The sequence below is a fragment of the Astatotilapia calliptera genome, chromosome 6 (genome assembly GCF_900246225.1).
Source record: "Astatotilapia calliptera chromosome 6, fAstCal1.2, whole genome shotgun sequence".
In the NCBI taxonomy this organism is placed as follows: domain Eukaryota; kingdom Metazoa; phylum Chordata; class Actinopteri; order Cichliformes; family Cichlidae; genus Astatotilapia; species Astatotilapia calliptera.
Window position 1 is genome coordinate 20,364,484 of NC_039307.1, and position 22,756 is coordinate 20,387,239.

Here is a 22,756-nt window from a genome sequence, read left to right on the forward strand (position 1 = left end):
CTAACACAGGGAGTACGTACAAACGCTGACAGACCCAGAACCGTCTTGCTGTGAGGTGACAGTTCTGATTACTATTATATACGACCATACTAAAACAATTATAAATCTAAATACCCTGGTACACAGTAATAACAACTTAACATGCTTCATTTTTTTTCTTACATCTTTTCTTACACTTTTATTTTATATAAAAACATTCAGAACTCTTAAAATGAGCATTTATTGATTATAATGCTTCACACAGAAGTGAATCCTCTGCCAGATTTACCTGTTAAATGTCCCGTTTACACTACATTTACATAGCATAGTTTTGAGATCTAATCTTCTATTTCCCCTTGTTACCCCTTCTGCTTTTCAAATGAAATCACATCACATGTTTGTGAACCGTTTCATCATTAACCAGAGAAAAAAAAATGAAAGAAAAGCTGAAACCTGGCCATGTAGAAGGTAGTGATTAATTTACACCAAGTAACAGATTAAGAAGCAATGCAGACTGCAAACACTGAACCACATTGCTACAAGATTAAGAAAGAAAAATTTATCATGATAATCTTTTTCAAATTTTATACTTAGGATGCAAAAAAAAACAAGTGAATGGATTTATTAGAATAACAACATAAAGAAGCGCCACTGACCACCAATATATAATCTTCAGTCATTTTAATGAGCCTTGTTTTATGACAGCATTGTCTGCATTACACTCTAAGTAACTCTCCTGTGCCGGCGCGTCCACTGGGAACACTGTTAACAGAGGACGAACGGGAAGAAACAGTGCACCCCCTTCGTGCTAAAAATGGTCTGTGTGAGTTTCCTCACACTTTGCGTTGAATCCTCGTGCTACTGGAACATGGGGCAGCTCTGCAACGCCTCTGTGGCTGAACTGTACTGGAGGACATTGTCATAGAAACCAGTCAGCTCCTCTCGCATGTCCTTGGCAGTCCTCCCCCCTGAGCCGCGGTACTTCATAGAAAGCAGCTTGGAGCAAAGGTAGTGGAGCCACAGTATGTTGGTATGAGGGTGGTAAGCAGCCCAGTTATTCCTGATAAAAGACACAAACAGCATGAGAGGATCAATAAATCAACAACAATGCTGCATTTCTCACTGTGCTGTCATGAACTTTAACAATGCCAAGAGTGTCATATTTGACACGTGAATTTCTGAGACGGCTACATCATCAGTGTGAACCCACACTCTAAAGCAGTGCTGTCAAACATAGGGCACAGGGGCCAGTCCGACCTAATAGTCTGGCCCGCTGCACTGCTTTATAAAATGTGAGGGATTTTTTTTTCTCCACAGCTTTTCTGTGAATTAACAAAAACTTTTAGTCTTATAATTACAGGACTGTGTGGGCAATGAGCTACCAGAATTGTTTGGTTTTTTGTTGTAATTTTAAGCATTTCTCACAATTTGAGTCTAAAGAAACTCAAAAACAGAATATTCTCATCATTTCCCTTATATTGAGATCACTCTGAGATTAAATGTGCAGTTAAACTTCTGTACAGTGACAGACAGGGCAGTCTGACCCACTTAGGATTAAAGTGGGCTGTCTGTGGCCCACGACGTAAAATCAGGTTGACATTTGTGCTCTGGAGAAAAGGCCAACGGCAGGGAATGTCCTGACCTCCTGATTCACAGGGAATTATGCAACCTCGCCTCACTGCTTTTTTTCCTTCTTTTTTTTTCTTTTTAAATTTGACATAATTACAAACATGTTTTTATGAGCGTATCAAAGAAAAAGAAATCCTACATAATAGCAAAGAAAAATTATAATTTACTAGAACGTAACCAGTTCAAGTTTAACAGTATCACTGGTTTCATTTTGTTTCCAGGTTTGTTTCCTCATTTCAGTTAAGTTTATTTATAATGTTGGTGGTATTCGTCATTTCAGGACACAAAGAACTGACTCCATGTCATCATCTCAGTCTCAGACAAATGAACAAATCACTCGTTCTTTCTAGTTTAATTGAAAAGTATGATGAAACTGACCTGGACAAAAACTAAAAATATTTACTGTATATTTTTATTCTAGTTTGTTTTGTTTAGTAGGTGCACAGTGATAGATGTATAGAGATACAGCTATAGAAAGATACAGAGACAGAGTGAGATAAAGACTTTAAGCCTTTACTACACAGAGACTCCTGTTACATGGCACATAGATGCTTGATCACTTAATGGACTGACCCGTTTTCCTGTCTCATGAGTCTGTAGATCTCAAACTGGTAGTCTCCCTGTCCCATGAAGAGCTCTTCATCATTTGAGATGTCACAGGACACAGTCAAATCATCTACAACACAAAAGCAACATTTTAGAACCACTACGTAATATTCACTATGTGTATAACACAATCCACTCAAAGTATGACAGTAAGCAAGTAGAAAAATATCTGACCGATTTCTAGTCTGGAGAGAGAATAGTCAATGATGCGGACCAGCACCCCTCTGGTTTCCAGAGAGTGGGTGGTTCCATTGATGAGGAAGCTCCCCGTCTTCTGCTTGGTTGTTTTGACCAGCACATTTCCCCAGTGCAGGTCCCTGCAATAAACAGTGTGTAGGGTTAAACTGTTAGAGTAGAGTTCCAGCTGAACATTTGTTAGTTTCCTTCTAAACACTAGAGGGTTTTGTTTTGTTAGCGGGGAACAAACTGCATCTGTACGAGTCTTCTTGGGAAACTGTCAGTCGGTGCTGTAATTTATCAATGTGTGTCAGTACCTGTGTTCAAAGTGAAGCTCCTGCTCAGCAACAGCCAAGGCAGCAGTAACCTGGTGAAGGATGCTCTTCGCCACCGCTAAAGATGCCAACTTGAAAACACAACAAGAGCATAAATTAGACAAAGTCTTTTAGACTATTTAAGTGCAACATTCAAGGCATCCAATTTCCCCACGAGTAAACATCCCTGCAAATTCACCCGATAATCAATGCAGTGAGAAAAAGTGCAAAAAACAAAACAGGTCATGAGGTCCGAGCACCTGTGCCACACACACTGAGCACCTTCTTCCTGAATGTGTCGTCTGAATGTGTCGTCTTCATGTCGACACATTCAGACGTCAGAGTCAGGAAGAAGGTGCTCAGCGTGTGTAAGACCTCAAGTCAGAAAATATTCATAAAACCTTGCAGGGAGATGAGATGTGAATGTTGTGTAACAGCAATTTAAGTTTCTAGAAGCCAGAAAAAGTCCAGCCGTGCCAAAGATAACACTAGTCCGCAAGAATTTTCAGAAGCAAATAATTTCTTTAAGATGTTCATCATCTTCTCTCATTACCTCCAGCGTGCAGTAATTTATGGTCTGGCTGACATTAAGCTGTAATGACTCGACTCAAGAACTTGCTATTTTTATGCAGCCGCTCTCGTCATTAAAATTTAAAAACATTTTTACTGAGAGTGTGAACGTGAAATAAGCAAAGGCTTCTTTTTAGCTTAATCTTCAGTAATGACAATTTGAATACAAAGCGCTTTAACTGACCACACACACTTTCAGCTTGTGTACTTTCTACATTCAGCCAATGTAAAAGTAGTTTTATCTCCAAGCTACCAGCTTTACCTTCTGTATCTCTGAACAGTCACTGAGGTGGCAGATAAAAGCTCAACATTTCCACAAAGACACGGGGAAAGCTTTGATCCCTACCGTTCCGTTGCTGTTCTCCAAGTCGATGCCGCCAAACTCAAACTCCAGGATTAGGAACATTTGGTCATTTTCAAAGAAATCTGAGCAAAGACACAAAAAGAGAAACCCAAATCACATGATTTGCTTATTTTAGGGACCGAGTGGGTTCATTTATGACCCCATTTTAGAAAGAAAGTCTAAAATATTTTTTAATGGCTTTATATTATTTTCTTAATCAAAAATTTGTTTTTGTTTTGTTAAAAATCTATGACAAATAGATTTTTAACAACAGGCAGAACAATTACATCCTCTTACACTAGAGGGCAGTACAACTACCTGCTCTAATTAAATGGGTACCAACTGCCAGGAAAACAGAAGAAGACAAAGAAGAAATTAATTAACAGCCAAGTCGATCTGACCTGGGTCCTGCAGAAAAACCCAACCCTGATGAAGGCCCTAGCACGAGTAGTGGTCAGAAAAAAGCAAAAAAAAAAAAAAAAAAAAAAGTACACTGGGGAAAAACTGACCCAATTCCACTATGACTGGTGTGCAGGGGGGAAATTATCAATATGCTTTTTGTGACATTTTTATTTGGTGGTGTGTTGTGTGATTTGGGGAGCACTGATCTAATGATGTGGGGGGCATTTTTTTTAGGGCCACTTTGGGCCACTTAATATCTACCAAGCATCATTTAAACACCACTGACCACATCCATCCCTTTTTGACCAGTGTACCCATCTTTGATGGCTGCTTCCAGTAGGATACACACTATGTCACAAAGCTCAAATCATCTCAAACTGTTTTTTGTTTTTGTTTTTTAAACACAACAATGAGTTCACTGAACTGAAACAGCCTCTAAAGTCACCGTATTTGAATTTAATAGATGATGTTTGGGATGGGGTAAAACCAGATTCCCATCATGGATGTGCAGTTGATAAATCTCCAGCATCCATGCAATGATGGCATGTGGATACGGCCAAAATCTCTGAGGAAAGTTTCCAGCATTTTGGTGAATCTGTGCCACAATTAAGGTGTGACTAAAAAAAAAATTAAAATCTATAAATGTACAGCTGGTCATAAAGAAAACAAACAAACAAACAAACAAACAAAAACAACAAAAACAAACAACAAAAAAAAACAGCAAGTTGGGCAAGAACTTTTTTAACATTAATAATTAAATTAAGTTGAATCTTAGTTAGAGAGAAGTTAATATAGAAGTAAGTTAACCCCTAACCCTAAGAAATACACAAAACATGTTCTTGTGAATAAATTATAATGAGCTCTGTCTCACTGACCTGGTCTGTCGTTCTCTGAGCCTTTCTGTTGGTCAAATGTGTCCCACGCTTTCAGGAAATCTGCAGGGTAGCAGCCTTGAACACAGTGAAGACTATGGGGAGAAAAATAGACACAAAGTCACATTAAGACTCAAAACTACTGAGGCACTAACAGAAAAAAAGACCAAAGAAAATACTTACTCTTTGAGTCCAATAAAACCATGGGTCTGGTTGTGCTGCTTCTCTTTGAGGCTGCTCAGCTCCCTGGTAGAAGAAAACAAAACAAAACACACAAACACTGCTCATTAGAGCTGTTCAGCTGGAGTACTTTGATGTGGTTCACCATTAGGTATCACTGTACTGAAACATACAGACCTTATAAGCTCTAGCATTACAGCAAATGGACTGCATATAGTGAGCAGTGTGTACCTGCGGTTACTTACTTAGAGATAATAATTTCATGGAGAATCTCTCCAAAGGTCTTCTGGTCCTCTCCGTTCACCTTCTCACTCCCCTCTACTGGAATGATCTGAAAATACAATCCAGGGTGGGACTTCTTGTGTTGAACGTTTGCAGTTTTTTCAGTAACATTAGTGGTTTTATTTTTGAAGCACATTATAACTCAATTGGTTTATACTACAAATTACAGGCCTGTTCCCTGCCCTTTTAGTTCTGAGCCATCATCAATGCCCCCTTTGTGTTTTCATTGATTCATTTTGGCCTCCTGAGCTTCATGTTGAAGTATCTTTGCTCCCTTTTCGTTCTTTTCTACTACTTAAAAACTATAAGACCAGCTCAGGATCAGAAAAGGGCCAGAAAAGGAAAAACAATGCACAATATTTACCTTCTTTGATACAACTCACATCTGTAACTCTCTAACAGAGCTCAGTCAACGCTACACTTCTAAAACATGTTGTTCACATACACTCAAATGTGCTTACTTTGAGGGCGACGGTGTCTCCTGATTCGTTGTTGGTGGAGAAGACTTCCCCAAAGGTGCCCTCTCCAATCTTCAGACACTGCTTCATACGCTGGGGGAGAATGCACTCTTCCCAGGGCAGAGGCCGCTGCTGGCCACATTCAGCATACACCTTCTCTGCGTCTGACAGGTCTGCGTCTTCACAAACCTTCAACAACAGACAAGTGGGAGGAGGTTACGTGCATCCACAGCCTGGATGTCACGCCATCAGGTCTAACGACCCAAATGCAAAGTGCAGAGAAACCAACAGAAAGTCTGAATATATAACTTATGTGCGTTTAATACCAGGGAATGCTGGCCCAGCAGCTGTGACCGGAGCCGCTTGGTGAGTGGCGTCCGTAAGGGTGTGGTAAAGAGATCCCGACTGAGATCAGCAGTGTCCGTCCTCCCAGGAGAGCCCGACGCTGATAGACGTAAACTCCTCGGAGTGAGCAGCACTAAGGAGAGGGAATGAGGGGGTGGGGGGCAGAGAGAGAGAGTGTAAGGACTCTCAAAGTCAAACTAAAAGCTTAAAATCCAAACACCAGAGTGTACATCATTACCCAAGCCTTTGCGATGAACAGAGAGGGCGGCTTTGATCCGGCTCCAGGTTTTTGTGTTTGGTGTGAAATCAGCCAGCAGGGATGAGAGGTTGAGCCGAATTGCTTTCACCGGGGTGGAGAAATTCATGGCAGAGCCCAAAAACTCCTACATATAGCACATACAACAGGCTTTAGGTTAAATGACTTAAAAGCCTTTAAATGTTTGATTAGTGCTCGGTGGATCGTGACAGAAAAACTTAAGAGTTAACACAGATCTGCTCTGTGATCAGAAATATTCTGCTTCTTCACTTACGGGAAGAGTCAATAGCTTAATAGTTTTTATGAGGTTTGGAGATCAAATGAAGTAATCATTTGTGGCACTAAAGGGACAATTCATCCACAAATTGTATATAGATAGATTATTTTCATGCTAATTTGCCCAGTTTTGGAGATTTTGGCTGCATGGACATTTGCCTTCCTTTGAATACAACCAAACTACATTGCAGCTACATGGAAGCTTGTGCTCGCTACAGTGTGAGAGCACCTAAACATTATATGCTTACCCATCACCAGAAATGTGATGTTGGTGAGATGCAGGATTTCTTTATAAATGCAGCACACTGAGTGCAAAAATAGGAGATACTGGTAAGCTGGAAAACTTGGAAGCCAATTAGAATCTTTTGTCACACCACATGTTCAACATCAAGAATAATTATCTGGTCACTAGCTTCGTTGGCATGTTTTAACTCAACTCTGGTACAGGCTGAGAGAGCAGACACCCCCTCTATCTCTTGTAGTGGTATTGAGTGGTGTCTGTGTCTGTGTGTGTGTGTGTGTGTGTGTGTGTGTGTGTGTGTGTGTGTGTAAAATAAGATGGGGTCAAAAAGTCCCCCTCTAAACTCAGTCAGAGTTGGCTTCTTCTCCCACAGTCGATCACCTGCTTCCATCTCATTCCATCTCCACTCCTCAGTCACACTAACCCTCTGCATGTCCTCTTTCACTACATCCATTAACCTTCACTGAGGTCTTCCTCTTTTCCTCCTACCTGGAAGCTCCATATTAAACATCCTTTGTCCAGTACATCCACTATTACTCTGGATAAATACAACATAATAAAACCAGTGCTGGTACCAAAAAAAACAAGATTTTTCATAACACACAGGAAAAGACCCAGGGAAACCGAGTTAATGATAAAAAAAATATGGCTAAAAAAAATAACCCTAAAAACCATAAATTTCACACCCGAGCCTCAACTCTTGTGGCTCAGTAACAAATACTTGTTACCATCAAGACATCGGGAAACCAAATGTGCAGGTTAATTAGTGCAGCTGCATCTGATTAATACTCTAATAGTCAGCATCATTTGTTGACTGGAGGGATTTACAGAAAAGCAAAAGCATCAACTTAAATGGTAACTTCAACAATGAACCCATTAACCATCACCTTCATTATCCATCCAGCGCTGCTAAACATGCGAGCCTACTGTTTCAGCTGTCACTCTGAATTTGATTCTTACCTTTGGTTGCTTGTGCTGTGAGGGGATCATCTCATTGATGCTACAGTCCACAGCCCTGCTCCTGATCATGTGCGTGCTGGCGTTGCCTTTGTTTTTCCAGCGGCTCACGCTCATGCCGCTTACGCACGCCTTCCTCGTCGTCCCAGGGCGGTCTGTGGATGCGCTCCGCTGTTTCTTTTCCTTCTGAACCACGGGCATCTTTTTTCTCTTCTTTACAACTTCTCTGTCTGAGGCGTTCTCATCCTCAGAAGTAGTCAAACGTCCGTTCTTCACGCTGGCTTTCGAGGCAGTCGTCTCTTTACTGTCATCGCTCTCCGACAAGTGGTCCGTCTTTGTCTGGTCGTCACTAGCTGAGTCGGGCACATCTCCGGCTGGTTTTAGCAGAGCACCTTTGGGACTCATAATTTCTTTCAACAGTGACAAATTTACTCTCTTTATCCCAACAATAATGTTATCTGTTAGACATTTCTCCTTCAGCCCTGCTGTGAGATCTGCTGCACATTCTGTCTTGGCTGATTGTGTCTTACCCAAATCTTCCTCTGTCTGCTTTGAGAAGCCTTTTAGTTGCTCTTGTGACAAAACCAGGTTCTTCATCTGGACTGAACACCTCTTAGTAAGACTTTTACTCTTTGCCACTATAGCCTCGCCTTCCACTGTCTGCACGGTGCTGCTGGACTCCAAATGTGTGCTCATTATAATCTCAGAGCTGCTGTCTGTGTGATGAATAGACTGAACATAAAATACCGAATCTGACTGCTCCATAGGTGATGCGGCCGAGTGTTCGGCTGACTGCTTAGAGTTAACTAATGGAGAAATGTTAGTGTTGCAACTCCGACTCACTGAAGCTTCTTGGTCAAAACTATTACGGATATCATTGACTGTACCTGATGAATGAAGACAAAACGATGCTTTTAAAGACTCTGACAGATCGACCGCTTCACTGCTGTCCACAGGCTGTTTGTGTGTTTGTCGGCTGTGCAGTGAGTTTGAATGTCCCAGACAGGATGAGTAGGTTGTTTCACAGCTCAGCTCAGCGAACAAGTCTAATCTCTCCAGCGGCACGGTGCAGCGTGTGGACAAACATTTCTCCTTCAGCGTCTCGATCAGCCAATCTAACCCTCCTGCTGCTGCAGATACAAACTGACTGCTGCTGCCACTGTCTGCAGACAGCAGATTTGCACTCTGTAATTTGCCTTCATTTTTAGACTTTGATTCACTTCTTCTCTTGGGCTCTGAAAATAAATCAATAGATGGTTCTATGTGGTCAGGTAGGTCTGTGTCTGTCTGCTGGCAGTGAAGCGAACAATCTGGTGGGGAGACTATGCCGTCTACTGACATGGATGGAGGAGTGCAGGACAGATTGTTGACTGAAAATGGTTTAAGCTTCCCGCGTTTGCTGAAGGATCCTGCTGACGGTGTAGAGCAGAAGATGGGTTTCCTGGGGCAGGGTCCAAGACTGCAATCTGCCAACTCGTTGAGAGATATCTCTCGGAAGGGAGCGCTCATAGAGTTCTCTGCACTTGACGGCCCCAATGCCGGAGGCAGTTTTCTTTTCCTGGAAGACCTGCTGTAAGGAAAGGCTGTAGAAGTGAAGTCATCTGAGGAGCTGAGTATACTGACAGATGCTTTGGGGACTTTGGGTTTAATCACAGCGGCTCGTCTACGTTGGGTTACAAAGCGGCCTGCAGAAGATGGATAAACACTAGAAAGCAGGAGAAGAGAGGATGAGAGCTAAAGGTTACTGCAAATAATGATGACATTTCTGTTCAGGCTTTTAACAGAGCTCTTAAAGACATGAATGCTCACTTTGAGTTTGTCCTCATTTTATCTGAATTTCTGTGGCCTTTTAGTGCAGACGTTTCTTCCTCACTCTCCGTGGTGACAGGAACCTGCTGGCCCCTCCGCTTCATCAAAACTCTGTGTCCAGACACAAGCCGGCTCGTCCTGATAACGGGAAAAGACACAAATCATTTCACAAACAGACAAATAAATGCAAAAGAGATGCTTTAAAAGTTGTGAATGGCTAACAATAGTCACTCACTGCAAACCAAACGCTGAAAGTGCTGAGGTAGAGAGTAAAATAGAGAGAGAGAGAGTAAAGAGAGTAAAAAGAGAGAAGTTAGGCAGAAACAAGTCAAAGTAATGCAAAACATTTTGTATCAAAAAGCCTGCTGATAGAAAACTCACAACTCATTTTTAATAATTTAAAAAGTAGTTCCAGCATCTCAAATGTAAAGATGTTTTTCCTCTGCATGATTATAAATTTGAGTTTGTTTTGGGACTGCTCTGGCAAAAGTAAGTTTCACTTGAGACATCTGTTTAAACTCTGAGAGCAGCCAAAGTGCAATTGTCAGTATATTTTTTTACATTTGATATTGATTTAGACAAGCAGCTCAAGAGCTGACTCTGCAAACTGCAGCTTTTGGAATACATTTCACAGAAACTGCTGAAAACTGTTTGATCAGCCTTCAGTTTGCCAGAAATGTCAAACCTCTGCTTACATTCACAGTTGTGGTTATATTTAATAGAACCCCAAAACTCTCAACATGAGTTGTCATTTTAGTAATGTGTTGTTGCTTTGTTGTTTTTAAATGCCCAGACCTGGTTGTTTTGCTCTGCTGAGTTAATACAGAAGGAGGAGGTGGAGCGAGCATCCTGCTGTTCTCCTCATCGCTGCTAGTCTCCGTTATACAACGTATGGTCTTTCTTTTGGCAGGACGCACTGCTCTACGACTGGCCACACTACTCTTCTTCTTTCTAAGGAAGGGAAAGAAATGGTGTGCACCACTCACACATACAATACAACAAAAAAAAAGCAAACTACTTCAAGGATATTTTTCTAGCCTAAGATAATCTAATAATTCAAATGCAGTAATACTGACTGCAATGCTATTTACCATTTATTACAATATTCACAGACCTGGCTGTCCTGCTCTGCTGAGCAGGTGGAGGGAGAGGAGGTGCCTTCTCCTCATTGCTCATGTCCTCTTCATCCACACTCTTCTCGGTCAGACAAAGCATTGCTTTCTTCTTGGCAGGACGAACGGTTCTTCCAGTCAAGGCGTTGGTGCTCTTCTCCCTGTTAAATGAAAAGCAGATGAAGCAAAGAAGATAGCCAGGCTCACAATCAGAGCAGGAAACTCTGATTGACAACTAAACTGTACTTTGCACACGTCCACAGGGGGTTGTTATGTATGTACAAACTGTTGATTTACTCTACATTTTTGCCACTGTTTTAATTAGCTACAGTTTGGTGTATTTAAGATATTTAACTATATTTTCATATAGTAAAAATATAATAAAACGAATCCTTTATAAATATATTAATAACTAAAGACTTCAGATATGTGACTGTATGGACTGGCATTTCTGTGGCTTCCATACACACCAATAATATATTTCTTATAAGCTAAAACTAAAAAGTAGCTGCACAGTTTTTGTGATCCATAATGTAGAGAAAATACTGAAAAGACGGTTTAGTAAAGAAAATTATAAACATACCTTATCCTCTGAGGTTTGGACGGCTCAAAGACGGAGACATCCGAGGAGGACGGGGTGCTGTCGAAGGCCTGCTTGCGGTCTTCAGGTGAGATCCAGGCGGACACCTTCCGCCTGTGTTTCCCGTACGTCTTCAGATATAGCGGCTTTACTGGCTTCATGTTTTACTTCCCAGCAACAACCGTGCCAAAAGGTAAAACTTTTATAAACTACAACTGGAGATTTACCGCGGCTGGAGCACACAGGAGTAAGCCACAGTCTGACAGGTTTATATATCGACCGTTGACTGTGCAAAACCACCAAACCACTACAATGATTTTAATAAAGCGTAACCGAAGAACTAATTCTCAACTAACTCAAGCGTAATAACAGTTTTAGCCTGTATCCATGGTTGCTAGCTTTATCTTTTTCTTGTCTTGCTAGAAATCGGAATAATCCAACCCGCTTCTTGTTCAAACTGCTGGAAAACGGTGATTGGTCTGCAACTGTTCGGTGGCTTTATCACAGCGCCCCCTGGAGGATTGGAGTAATAGCAGCAGGCGTTTATATTAGTTGCAATTTTTCCTTTTTGCTGTCCTCTTGGCCAGGTTTCCGGTGGAAAAAAACATTTTAATTTCAGTGAAACTTAAATATATAAATATAGTATATATAAAAAAAACTTTGCAAAAACTGAATGTAGCTTCTATCTTGTGACAGGAATGATGTGATATCACTCATGAGAGATATGTGTAAGATATGATTCACAGATTCACCCGTGTTTCATCTTGAAAGTAAACATTTTCCTTAGATTAGTTAGATTTACATTACTTAAATACACTTACTACATTTCATGTAATGGAGGCTACTGGAGATTTGGAGCCCATGCCAGCAGTTCCAACTGGGGTTTTTAATTAAAGAAAAAAATATATATATATCATCATTTGCACCCAAATAGTTAAATGTTGCTGTTGGGTAGTTAGTTACTGCTCCAACAACAGGTAGTTGGAAAACGTATTGCCTCTGTTTATTAATCCTCAAAGCTGACAGTAGATTTTTTTAGCATAAATATTTGCTAAAGTAAATAAATAATATTTCCGTTTTTCCACTTTGATGTTTGTTTGTTTGTTTGTTTGTTTGTTTAGATTTTTTTTTTAGTAAAATCGCCAACATTACTTTATTTTATTGTTAACCATGTAAGCGTTACTTTCTTTGTGAAATCAAATGATCAGTTATAAATACTTGACACAGTGTGTCACAAAATAACTTTAGAATAAAGACCCATTTATGTGATTTAGTTTGGACTAATTCAAAATGCCTAAGTACCACGTCACACAGTGTAGTAAGTAGATTTCACCACCAGGTGTCATAATTTTAAAAGAATATTCCCCAAATTTGGTCTATGCTGAATGACACCATATTAATTTTATGATTAAATAAATAAAATAAAGTTTTGTCTTTATTTGTATTATTCATATTAAGGGGGCAACATAAAGCGCTCACTGCAAACTACAACTCATAGAAATGTTTAATTTGTAAATGTTATCATGACCAATGGATAGCAGCAGAGGAAAAGTCAAAAGCAACCTGTTAAATCCTCTAAATACAGAAATGTTTCACTTCACGTGTTGACTCAAAGATAAACTCCAGCATACATTAAACTCCACATTTAATAGACCCAGCGTGGCTCCAGCCTAAACTGGATTATGCCCACTTAACTTTTATTGAATTGAACTGATTTTTCTTTTTAAATTTGTGTATGTGCTTATGTATTATATTTTTCAGCCTTAACTAAATATGCACTGTTGCCAGATCTTATATGGCATTCATTTGTGTATATTATGAAATGTATCTTAAAATTTGCCAAAACCAAAATGGTATAGCCTACGTATAAGTATGTTCATTTCACACAGTCAGTTTTTGTTTGTGGCTCAACTGTTGCACAGTTTTGCTTATTATCAGTACAAACGGCTACAAAAACAGGTTTATTTACACTGTACTTGCAGTAATAGTTAACCTTTTGAACATACTTGAACAAGCAAATATTAGATTTTTTTTCTGCACCAGTGCTTGGATAAGGGGATCAAAGACACATAGACATTTTGTACTATTTTCACAGTTGAAAAGAATGAAATAACAGTTTAGTCACATAGAAAAGGTAAGTACACCCCTAACTTTATCATACCTTAAAACCATAAAGCTAGTGTGTGAATCTGGGAAAGGATTTAAAATATAAACAAACAAAAATTTCCAAGAGCTGAGGATTTCAAACACCTATAAAATTCAGCCCAAGAGCAGACTGCTTGAGGCTTAAAAGTGTTTGTATCTAGTAAAAATGAAAAGAATCTACAATAACATGGATTTGCCACTAATTTGACCTGCAAGGAGAAAGTCTTCACTGTTCACAGAGCATTAGAGCAAATCTGTAGTTTGCTAGTGAAAACAGACAGACAAATCAAAGAGGGAGGCCACAGCAGCAGTAGACATTTTTGAGCTTTATAAAGAGAAGACTCTAATACCTACTATTAAGCGCGGATCATATCTAACAGTGCTTGCAGATGTCCAAGGGAAATTGCTGATAGCTTCATTCAAACAATTATCATTTCCACATAGAAGAAACTGATGTTATAAAATGGTATAGTCGAAAGCAAAGGTCCAGACTTAGATGCCGTTGAAGTGCTGGTTGTTTGTGCATGTAAGGAAAACCAGCTTCTGATGCCAACATGTGCAAACGTACATAAAAATTCAGTATATATGGCAAAAACAGAGTTTGAACAATTTAAATAAGCTTGTCAATAGTCAATAATTGGTATGACACCTTTATTCTTCAGCACAGCCTCAACTCTTTCAGGCAGCTTTCTTGTCATTTCTTTAGGTAGTCTTAGTTCTCCAGGCTTCTTGAAGGACATTCAAAGCTTGTCTTTGGATGTTGTCTGCCTTTTGTTCTGTTCTCTGTCAACATGATCCCACAACACTTTAATAGTGTTTAGGTCTTTGCTCTGGGGAGGCCAAACCTTGACTGATAGTTTCATTGGATGTGTTTTTCTATCCGAGTGTGCTTTTATTGCATTCGCGGTGTATTTGGGATGCTTCTCGTGCTGAAAAATAAAGCTATATAAAGCCCCAATTGGCATTTTATATGACTTCAACTAAAGATATGAGAACAAATTGTGTGTACCTAAAGATGTGTTAAGTGTCTTAACAAACAAACAAACAAACTCTGAAAAATTTGAGGTGCAAGATCTGAACTGAAAAAATAGTGAAAAAGCAACCTATGTCCAAAGGAAAACTCTGGAAGATCTTCAGAAAGAAATTAAGATGTCTCGAGACTTTTGCACAGTACTGCTTATACAGTAATTTCCACATTATGCTTGCTTATTATTATATTATACATTTTAACCTATTCTCTGCAGTTATTCCTTCCCATCTCGTGTGTTAGGAATAATCATGCTTTCTGTCGACATTTTCATTGTCACTTTTTTTTTGGACAATGCTTTCCTAACCAACAGTTCATCTTTGCTACTGAAACCTCTTGATTTAAAGCTGCCAGCAGGCATCACAGATTAAAGCGCTAATATTGAGCCGCTCTCTGCGTAGGCAGTAAAAACAGAGGAGCGTTTGCTTCCGGAGCAGCGTCCCCCGGTTCCCCCTGCCGGAGACCAGCGGCATCTGGGAGGGAGGAGAAAAGGGAAACAATCCGAGAACGGAGGGGTGGAGAGAGAGAAAAAAGACAGGAGCTCTGCGAGGAGTACGTGAACCCGCAGGAGAAGAGGTGAGTGATGTGGTATGCCGATAAATTTCGCTTCAACGCAGGGACTTGCGGTCGTTTTACGTCTCGTTCAAATGAAAAACGGGAGTTAACTTTTCCCGTAATCTTCCCCGGGCGACGCAGTGATTGGCATCTGAGGGGCCCGCTGTGTTACAAACGGTTGGCGAAGGTGGTGGTGGTATAGGAGGATAGGCTGGGGCGGCAGATGAGGGGAGGGGGCATTTACGGGACCCAGGGTATGCTTCTTTCACTTTATTGTCACGTATTTTCCCGGTGTCCGTGGACGAGCTCTCACACAGCGTTCAGGGAGTCACACGTTCAATGCGCAGCCGTAAACGGAGCACGGTCGCGGGCAAGGCAGCTGCCGCTGACTCCAGCTTGACTTTTTAACTCAGCCGCTGTGTCGAGGGGACCGAAAAACAGGAGAACCGTCCGACGGTGGACACAACATACGTGTAAAATAACCTTTGTGGCACCTAACGGCTCTTAAACGTGTGTCGTCTTCATGCAGAGGGCCTAGGCTCAGGTAAGAGACGGGGGAAACTGTCCAATCATCCAAACTTGGCCAACCTCAAGACAAAAACAAGGCTTTTTTTATGCTTCACACCCCTAAATACCTTCATATGAGGCAACTAGCCAGTTTGGTGCATTAAGCTAAGTCAGTAAGATATAATATTCATTTCGGCAAGTGACCAAAATAAAAAAATCAGAAAATTTTGAGTAAAGCCTAGATTGGTGTTTTTATCAGTTATTCGTGGATCAGGCAACAATGTGACCTTCCTCACATCTTCAGTTGTATAGTAAATCATTTAAATTTAAGATGATTGATCCAACAAGTATCAGTCTGTCACTCCAACAGTGGCTTAAACCTTTAATCAATTATTAATTTTCTGTTTGGAACTAATTAGCTGACAGATTAATTCAGCCTGCGCCAGTTTTCTGTCCTGTGGTTTCCATCCAGAGGTTGGAAACATTCCCATGTCGTGCTCTGTTTACAGCAACAATTTAAGTAATAAAAAGGCTCATTGTGAAACAAACAGGCATAAAGGGGGTATTCTCTTCACTTAGGCATATTACATTGAATAGTGTGTGGGGCTGTAGGCCATCAGAAACCCCTGGGAGCCCAGTCAGGGACTTGCAGTGGTGCTTGGTCCTGGTTGGTTGTGGCTAGCTAATCATTTCCAGCCTTCCTCTGGTTGTTTCTGCCAGAGCTCCCTGAGAAGATACGGCTGTTTGTTTTATGCAAACATGGAGCCACTTAATTGCATGTTTATGTTTTTGCGATATAAAGAATCTAGAGGAGGACGTGAATAGCTTTCCTGTTTTAATTTTCTTAGAGGTAGGGAGGAGAAAGAGAGAGGGGAGAGAGTGAGAGTTTGGGATATGTAATGATTGTGCATAAACACCTAGAGGGAGCGTCACTGTTGACTCTTGTGGTAAGACTAAACGCTCGGGACACAGTTCATGTAATATATTGCAGCCTATGAGGAGAAGGAGTGCTGAAGTTGTTGACAATAACACCAATTGTCAGAGGACCCGATTTCTTCTTTTAGAGTGCACCACTGAGGTTTCACTGCCAGCCTTTCTCTCCTGGCTCTGCTGTATTTGTTTTGCATCACATTTGCACTGGTACTTACTTACTGGTGTATCTGTTTCAAAGGTGCAGTCATGTTAAAAAGCCTCATGAGTAAAGCATGCTTTGAGTCTGATCTAAATATCTTCCCAGTTCTCCCTTTTCCTGCCTTTGCTTCCTTTTTTTATTTTTTATAAGCACTTTGTTGGTAAACAGCTTGTGCTCTCTATTTTAAGCTGTGGTTGTGGCGGTGTCGGTTTGGTGAGTTCATTTGTGCAATTGCAAAACTGAATGTGTCACTGGCTGTACCACCATAGTAGAAATGGTGCACTGTCATCCTCTGCCTCGCCTCCCTCGCTATCCTTGCAGCCTCTATACCCTGCTGTCTTGCTTTTCATTCAAACCTAGCCCTTCTCTGCAGTGTGTGTGTGTGTGTGTGTGCGTGCGTGCGTGCGTGCGTGCGTGCGTGTACATGATGTCATTGCTAATTGCTCAGGGCTTTTGGGTTTGGGTTAAGTTGGTTTATATTCTGCTCCTCTCTGTGTTGCCAGCCTCTGTCGTCGCTTCATCCTTCTTTTCCCTCGTCATTTTCTCTCTCTCGCTCCTTTGCCCTCCCTCCCTCCCTCTTGTAGCATTTCTATACAGCAATCAGGAGTTGCTGAGTGTGGAAAAAGTGACTCGGACATTTATGGGTCGAGTTTTGGGCCAAGCACTGCAGACTGTTCCTGAGTGCGTCTTTGTTTTAGCTCTGGTAATATTTGGTATGAGCTCCTCGCTTTCAAGATGCCAACTCATCCTCAAAGGAAGGCGTGCTGCTGCACGATTTGGACACATGCACAGAATGCAAGCGCAAGTCGGTAATGTCTCGTTTTTATATGAAATGAATCAACACATGGCACCTGACCCCTGAAGAATCAGGATTTTAGAAGTTTAGCAGTTTTACAGTCAAAGAACATGAGATGAATGTCAAAACCTTTTCAGCATTTCTGACCCTTAATAATTTCATGAAATGTTGGTTTCAAATCAGTTTTACTGCAGTGTAAGGGTGAGGTAAAATCTTAGCGTTATATTCTGAAGGCAAATTTATTTTTATTTTGTATTTTTTGATTCGAGCATCAGTTCTGCAGCATATATCATTGTTGCACTGGCAAAGTTGCACTTGGGTCAAATTAAGCTTTAGCCTGTGGAAGTTCTGCTTTTCTGTGAGGCAGATAGGAAAGGACGGGAAGATGGAGTAAGGTGAAAAGCATGCAGGAAATGATCTGTGGTGGCCTTGCGGCATATTGGTATCCCACTCAACCCAGGGAGCTAAACCACCTCCCAAAGGTCTCGATTTTAACCTGTATTTTAATACCAGGCTCATCCTTAAGCTGTGTGAAAATGATTTCTGAGATAGTCATTTTTTTTTGTTAATGACTGGTATCTGTGAAAGAGTGTTCAGATATTCCATATAATAGCTGATCAAATGGCTTTAGGTGCTGAAGAAGATTTTCAGAATCGTCATAAAGTGAACATGCATGGACATCAGAGACGGTCTGTTTGTTTTTAGCCCTTTATGTGGCTAGTTGTTGTACTTTTGGGATTATAAGGGCTAAAAATGCAAAAAAAAAAAAAAGATTTTTAAAAAGAGCAAAATTTGAGGACCTAGTATGTAGATAAAGTTTTGCATGCCTTCATTAAAAATACTTGAATCGTGTGATGGAGGGGCTCAGGTGGGCATTTTTGTCACATTTGGTTGATTGACCCTAATCCAGGCTGTCACCTTGCAAAGCTTTGAGCACAGCCTAAAATATGTTTCAATAGCCGCGCTAGCCACAGTCCTCAGCAGAATGGGTGCAGTTGTTGGAAAGACGATAAACCTGCATGTGAACGATCCCGGGACTTTCTTGCCTTGCAGCACCAACTCGTTAGTCTGTGTGTGGTCGGGGTCATGCACAGCAGCTGACGAGAAAGCGTGGTGAAAGTGTGCGTGTGTGTACATGCTTGTGTGACTGAGCGTTTCTGCGTGGGTGTGTGTGAGCAATCAGATAAAGAGTTCGGAGATCCGCTACCACCACCCTTCTTCCCTTGTGTAACAATACTTCTGGTCCGCCCCTGACCAAACAACTGTTTGTGTGTGTGATTTTTAGTCGTGTGTGTGTGTGTGGTGTGTGTGACCAGATTGGACAGATGAATGATGAATTAAGGACAGCAGAGAGTAGATTCATCCCAGGCTGTCATGCTGGCAGGATAACCACGCTACGATTTGTTTGTGTGGATTTATGTGTGCTGCTGGGTCCGGGAGACTGTATGTGTGAGTTGTCAATCTTTTTTCAGCATCTCATTCTCTTCACTTTCAGCCCCCTATCGATGCCTCTCAATAGGGTTATTGTGCCCACTGTTAGGCAGGCTGCAGTGTGTGTGTGCGTGCATGCGTGTGTGTGCGCGCATTGTTGTTGCAGGGAGCAGACAGCCGTGAGGTGTGTTTGAACAGGGAAGGAGCACAGGCCCTGTTCATCCTGCGGGGTGTGAAGCCAGATGATAGGGCCCCTTTTTTTTCTCATCTTTCCATCTGTCCGTCTGTCTCGCCTGTTTTTTGACAGCTTTTCGCCCGCATGCTTGCTCCTCATCGCCGCCTTTTCCCCCCTCCACTTTTTTCCGCTTTGTTTTCTTTTCTTTTTTTTTTTGTGTGTTTTTCTGTTTGTGTAGCGTGTCGGCTCCTGGCAGCCCTCGCCGATGGACTGTCTCCTTGCTGTCAGAGCGCTCTGGGATCGGGTCATCAGTATGCACGTTATTCTGCCTCCAAATTACCTGAGGATGAGGCGAGGATGGACAGGATTTCTACTTTTGAAAGGGGGGGGGGCTTTTTCTGCGACTCTCCTGTTTATATGTTTCTGTTTCTGATGTTGTCTTTTCCACATGGCTGCACTTTCCCCTGTATACACCCATCAGTTTCAGTTCAGCTGCATAAGGGTTTTTTCTTCTTCTGGCTTTTGGTCTGGCGTTCCCTTCTCCCTCCTCTCGCCTCCTTTTGGCTTTTAAACAAACACACGTGCACACACACAGTCATATGATATGAAAGTGGCTATAAAGGCCAGAGCCCCAGGTGCTACTGTAAATTGGCCTACTTAAAAAAAGTTCAAGGATTTGGGCTGTCTCTAAACAAGGATTAAGAAGTGATAGAAGTGAGAGTCTGGACTCCATGTCTCAAGGACCACTTGGGTAAATGGACAGGTGTTCCTCTGTTAGCAGGTAATTGGATTTCATAAAGAATTTTTAGGGGTGGGGGAAAAACCTGAAGGGCTTGCCAAGCAAAATATTTGCAGTGCACTAATAATAGCAAGCAGAGCTGAAATTAGTGCTTTAAGCATTTAGCCAGGAGATACGATAAAGAACCAAACATTCACATATAAAGAACAACATTTGTGCAAAAATATGTTAAGCCCTTACTGTTTCCCTTGCAAATTGGCACAAATCTTGAAAATGATTGGAGATCATTTATATGTTTGGTGAAATCAAATTGTAAAAATTTAACGATAGAACAAACAGCTCTGTAGCCAGAAGAAAACACTTATCAATGAGGCTAACTGGGAAAACAGGTTTCAGTTTGCCAAGGAGCATAAAGATTGGACTGTGGAGGAATGAAAAAAGGATCACGTGGTCTTATGAGTCCAGATTTGCCCTGTTCCAGAGTGGTGGTGCATCGACCATCCCTAGTACCTACCATGCAAGCCTGTGGTTGCAATTTTCATTGTAATTTTTAGGTGGTCTGTGTTCAGAAAACAAGGTCAGCTGACTACCTGAATATACTGAGAGCCCAGCTTTTTCCATCCATTTGTGGCACAGGGATATTTTAATTATATTTGACAGCGCCAGGATTCGTTGGGCTCTAACTGTCAAAGAGTGGTTCAGAGAGCATTTTCACACATGGATTGGCCACCAATGAGTCCAGACCTTAATCTCATTGAAGAACCGGGATTTGCTGAAGAAGACTTAATGTATCGGTCTAACTCTCATCATCAGTGCAAGATGTTGGTGAAAAAGTGCAAGTCTAGATGGAAATAAGTGTTGTAACATTGCATAAGCTTATAATGGAACAGTGGATGTGTGCTGTCATCAAAGCTAACACAGTCCAACAAAATATTAGTGTGACTTTTTTTTTTTGGACCAGGCAGTGTATGTTTGACGCTGCTGTTTTCAGTGTTCAGTAGTGACACTGATATGCACAGTGAATGTATAACATAATAGTAAATGTAAAATAGACACAGGATGCCTCTTGAAAAAATTGACTTATCGTAGATCATAGTCGAGGCCTGCTTCATCACCTTCCCACTGATGCTTTAATTGAAAACTATTTCTCTGATGCCACTCGATAATGCAGGTCACTTGATCCCTGAAAGTGTATGAGAAAACTAGTTTTAGCCAAATATTAGGTCTTTTCTACATCAGCTGTGTGCCAAGATCAGCAGCAGAAGGCAACACTGATTTTGTTTTTTGTTTATTTTTTATCTGTAGGGGTTTTTCGGCTGGTTTAAAATCCCACAGAAGAAATGGTAAAACTGCCACGAACCCTTTCTTCCATCTTGATGTGGAAGGGCAGAGCCTGTAAATTCCTGTGTGGTGAATGCACAGGATGACAGGTGATCTAAAAGTTGAATCATGTGTGCAGTCATTGTGGTGGTGTTCTTTTTGTTTTTTATGCCTACATCATATCCTGTGGTGGGAGTATAAATAACCGAACATCTGTGGTAAGGATGTGATGCGGTGCCAGCCTCATCTCCATATCTTTACTGTGATTCATAAAACCGCAGTTGCATTTAAAACAACTTTGTATTGGGGATTAAAATTTAAATTAATTGACTAGTGTCGCTTTGATTAACCACACAGTGCTGGAATTTGCTTATTGGCTTTGCACTCACTCGTTAGAATAAACGAATTGGCGGCCTCGACCTCTGTTTGCTCCTAACAGGGGTGGTGCAGAGCTGGTCCACTAGTTGTGGTTTAGCTAGCTTTGTCATCCCCATCCAAAAGCAATATCTAGCAGGAGAAGAATGGCCTGCTTAAGCTGGGAAACGACAACGATAAGCAGTACAGAGACAGAGGGAGAAAGAGACAGGCTTTGTGTAGGAGGAAGAGGTGACAAGAGCCAGAGATGGGGTGATTTAAAGTATTGGCGACGGAGCAATCATTGCAACGGTGTCTGTAGTTTCGTTGGCAGTGATGGGACATTCCTTTTCTGATGAGTCACTCGCTCTGATCCACCAACTCTCCTCACATCTTTGACGCTAGTACCCCGTTGCTTTCTCTCTCATTTTCTGAGTCTTTCTGTCTCCCTTCCTTCCTTTCCCCCCCCCTTTAATTTGGCAAATAAAGGCCGAGCCTCCAGCCATTTTGATCACACAAGGCTGTGATATTAATACAATCTTGTGGCATTATCATGCAACAGCTTAACACAGGCTGTCTAATGAAAGGTGAGATAACAAGACTGTGCTGAAGACACACACACACAGTTTGATTAAGTGCTGTGCCATTTGTGTCTAGACTTCCCTGTCCTCTCGGATGTCCTGTCACATTTCGGCTATATATAGGATACGCAGTCTCTCCACTGCTTCTGCCCTGGCCTTGGATCTGACAGGCCTTTTGTGCACAGCCATGTCTGTCCGCCCCTCTATGTGTTTCTTCAGAGGGGAAAGGTGTGGCTTTCCAATAGCCAATATCCTCTCTTTCTACCAAACAAAAGAATATGAAGCAGCTGTAATGTTTGCAGTCAAGTGAGAAGTAGTAAGAAGCTCTAATGATCGAAGTGCTTGCTTTTTGCTGACTCATATTGATAAAAGAAATGACAGGAGCATGAGGTTTGATAGTATAAATATAACCTGAGTCAGAAATAAAAATATGGAGAACACTTTATTTATTCTCCTTTTGGTCTGCAAAGAGATATTTTCGGTATTTAGTGAGATGAAAGAGTGAATGAGCAAGTCAGAATTTTAAGAGTTCAGCGTCCCATTTTTACCTGGAACTTTTATATTATATATATATATATATACATTATTATATTTTATATTTGGTAA

At 41.2% G+C, this 22,756-nt stretch overlaps 2 protein-coding genes across 4 annotated transcripts in view; one reads left to right on the forward strand and one right to left on the reverse strand.

Moving 5' to 3' along the window:
• Positions 1–643: 643 nt before the first annotated feature.
• Positions 644–11,877, reverse strand: haspin (histone H3 associated protein kinase). Its single transcript, XM_026171017.1, has 16 exons — positions 11,392–11,877; positions 10,811–10,969; positions 10,492–10,647; positions 9,697–9,834; positions 7,891–9,592; positions 6,396–6,540; positions 6,139–6,290; positions 5,816–6,001; positions 5,318–5,403; positions 5,076–5,138; positions 4,896–4,987; positions 3,622–3,701; positions 2,709–2,797; positions 2,389–2,531; positions 2,182–2,284; positions 644–1,039 (listed from the first exon to the last, which is right to left on the reverse strand). Exons 1-16 carry the CDS (start codon positions 11,547–11,549, stop codon positions 838–840), a joined length of 3,654 nt encoding a protein of 1,217 aa, XP_026026802.1. The 5' UTR covers positions 11,550–11,877; the 3' UTR covers positions 644–837.
• Positions 11,878–14,949: 3,072 nt separating this feature from the next.
• The window catches only part of LOC113024178 (amyloid-beta A4 precursor protein-binding family B member 2), an 88,779-nt gene continuing 80,972 nt past the window's right edge, over positions 14,950–22,756 (forward strand). The window contains exon 1 of one of the 3 annotated variants that reach the window (XM_026170996.1): positions 14,950–15,136. The gene's annotated coding sequence lies outside the window, so the exon portion shown is untranslated. Of the gene's footprint in view, positions 15,137–15,340; positions 15,660–22,756 lie in introns of those variants that run through there. The other 2 variants (XM_026171004.1, XM_026171005.1) reach the window with 2 other exon arrangements.

What these genes read in the sequence shown, in the direction of transcription:
- haspin (XM_026171017.1), bottom strand. Translation starts at nt 11,549, where the DNA reads ATGAAGCCAGTAAAGCCGCTATATCTGAAGACGTACGGGAAACACAGG. An exon ending in TGCTGGGCCAGCATTCCCTG is followed by an intron (nt 6,002 to 6,138) that starts GTATTAAACGCA and finishes CTGTTGTTGAAG; the next exon opens with GTTTGTGAAGACGCAGACCT. An exon ending in CATGAAATTATTATCTCTAA is followed by an intron (nt 5,139 to 5,317) that starts GTAAGTAACCGC and finishes TTCTTCTACCAG; the next exon opens with GGAGCTGAGCAGCCTCAAAG.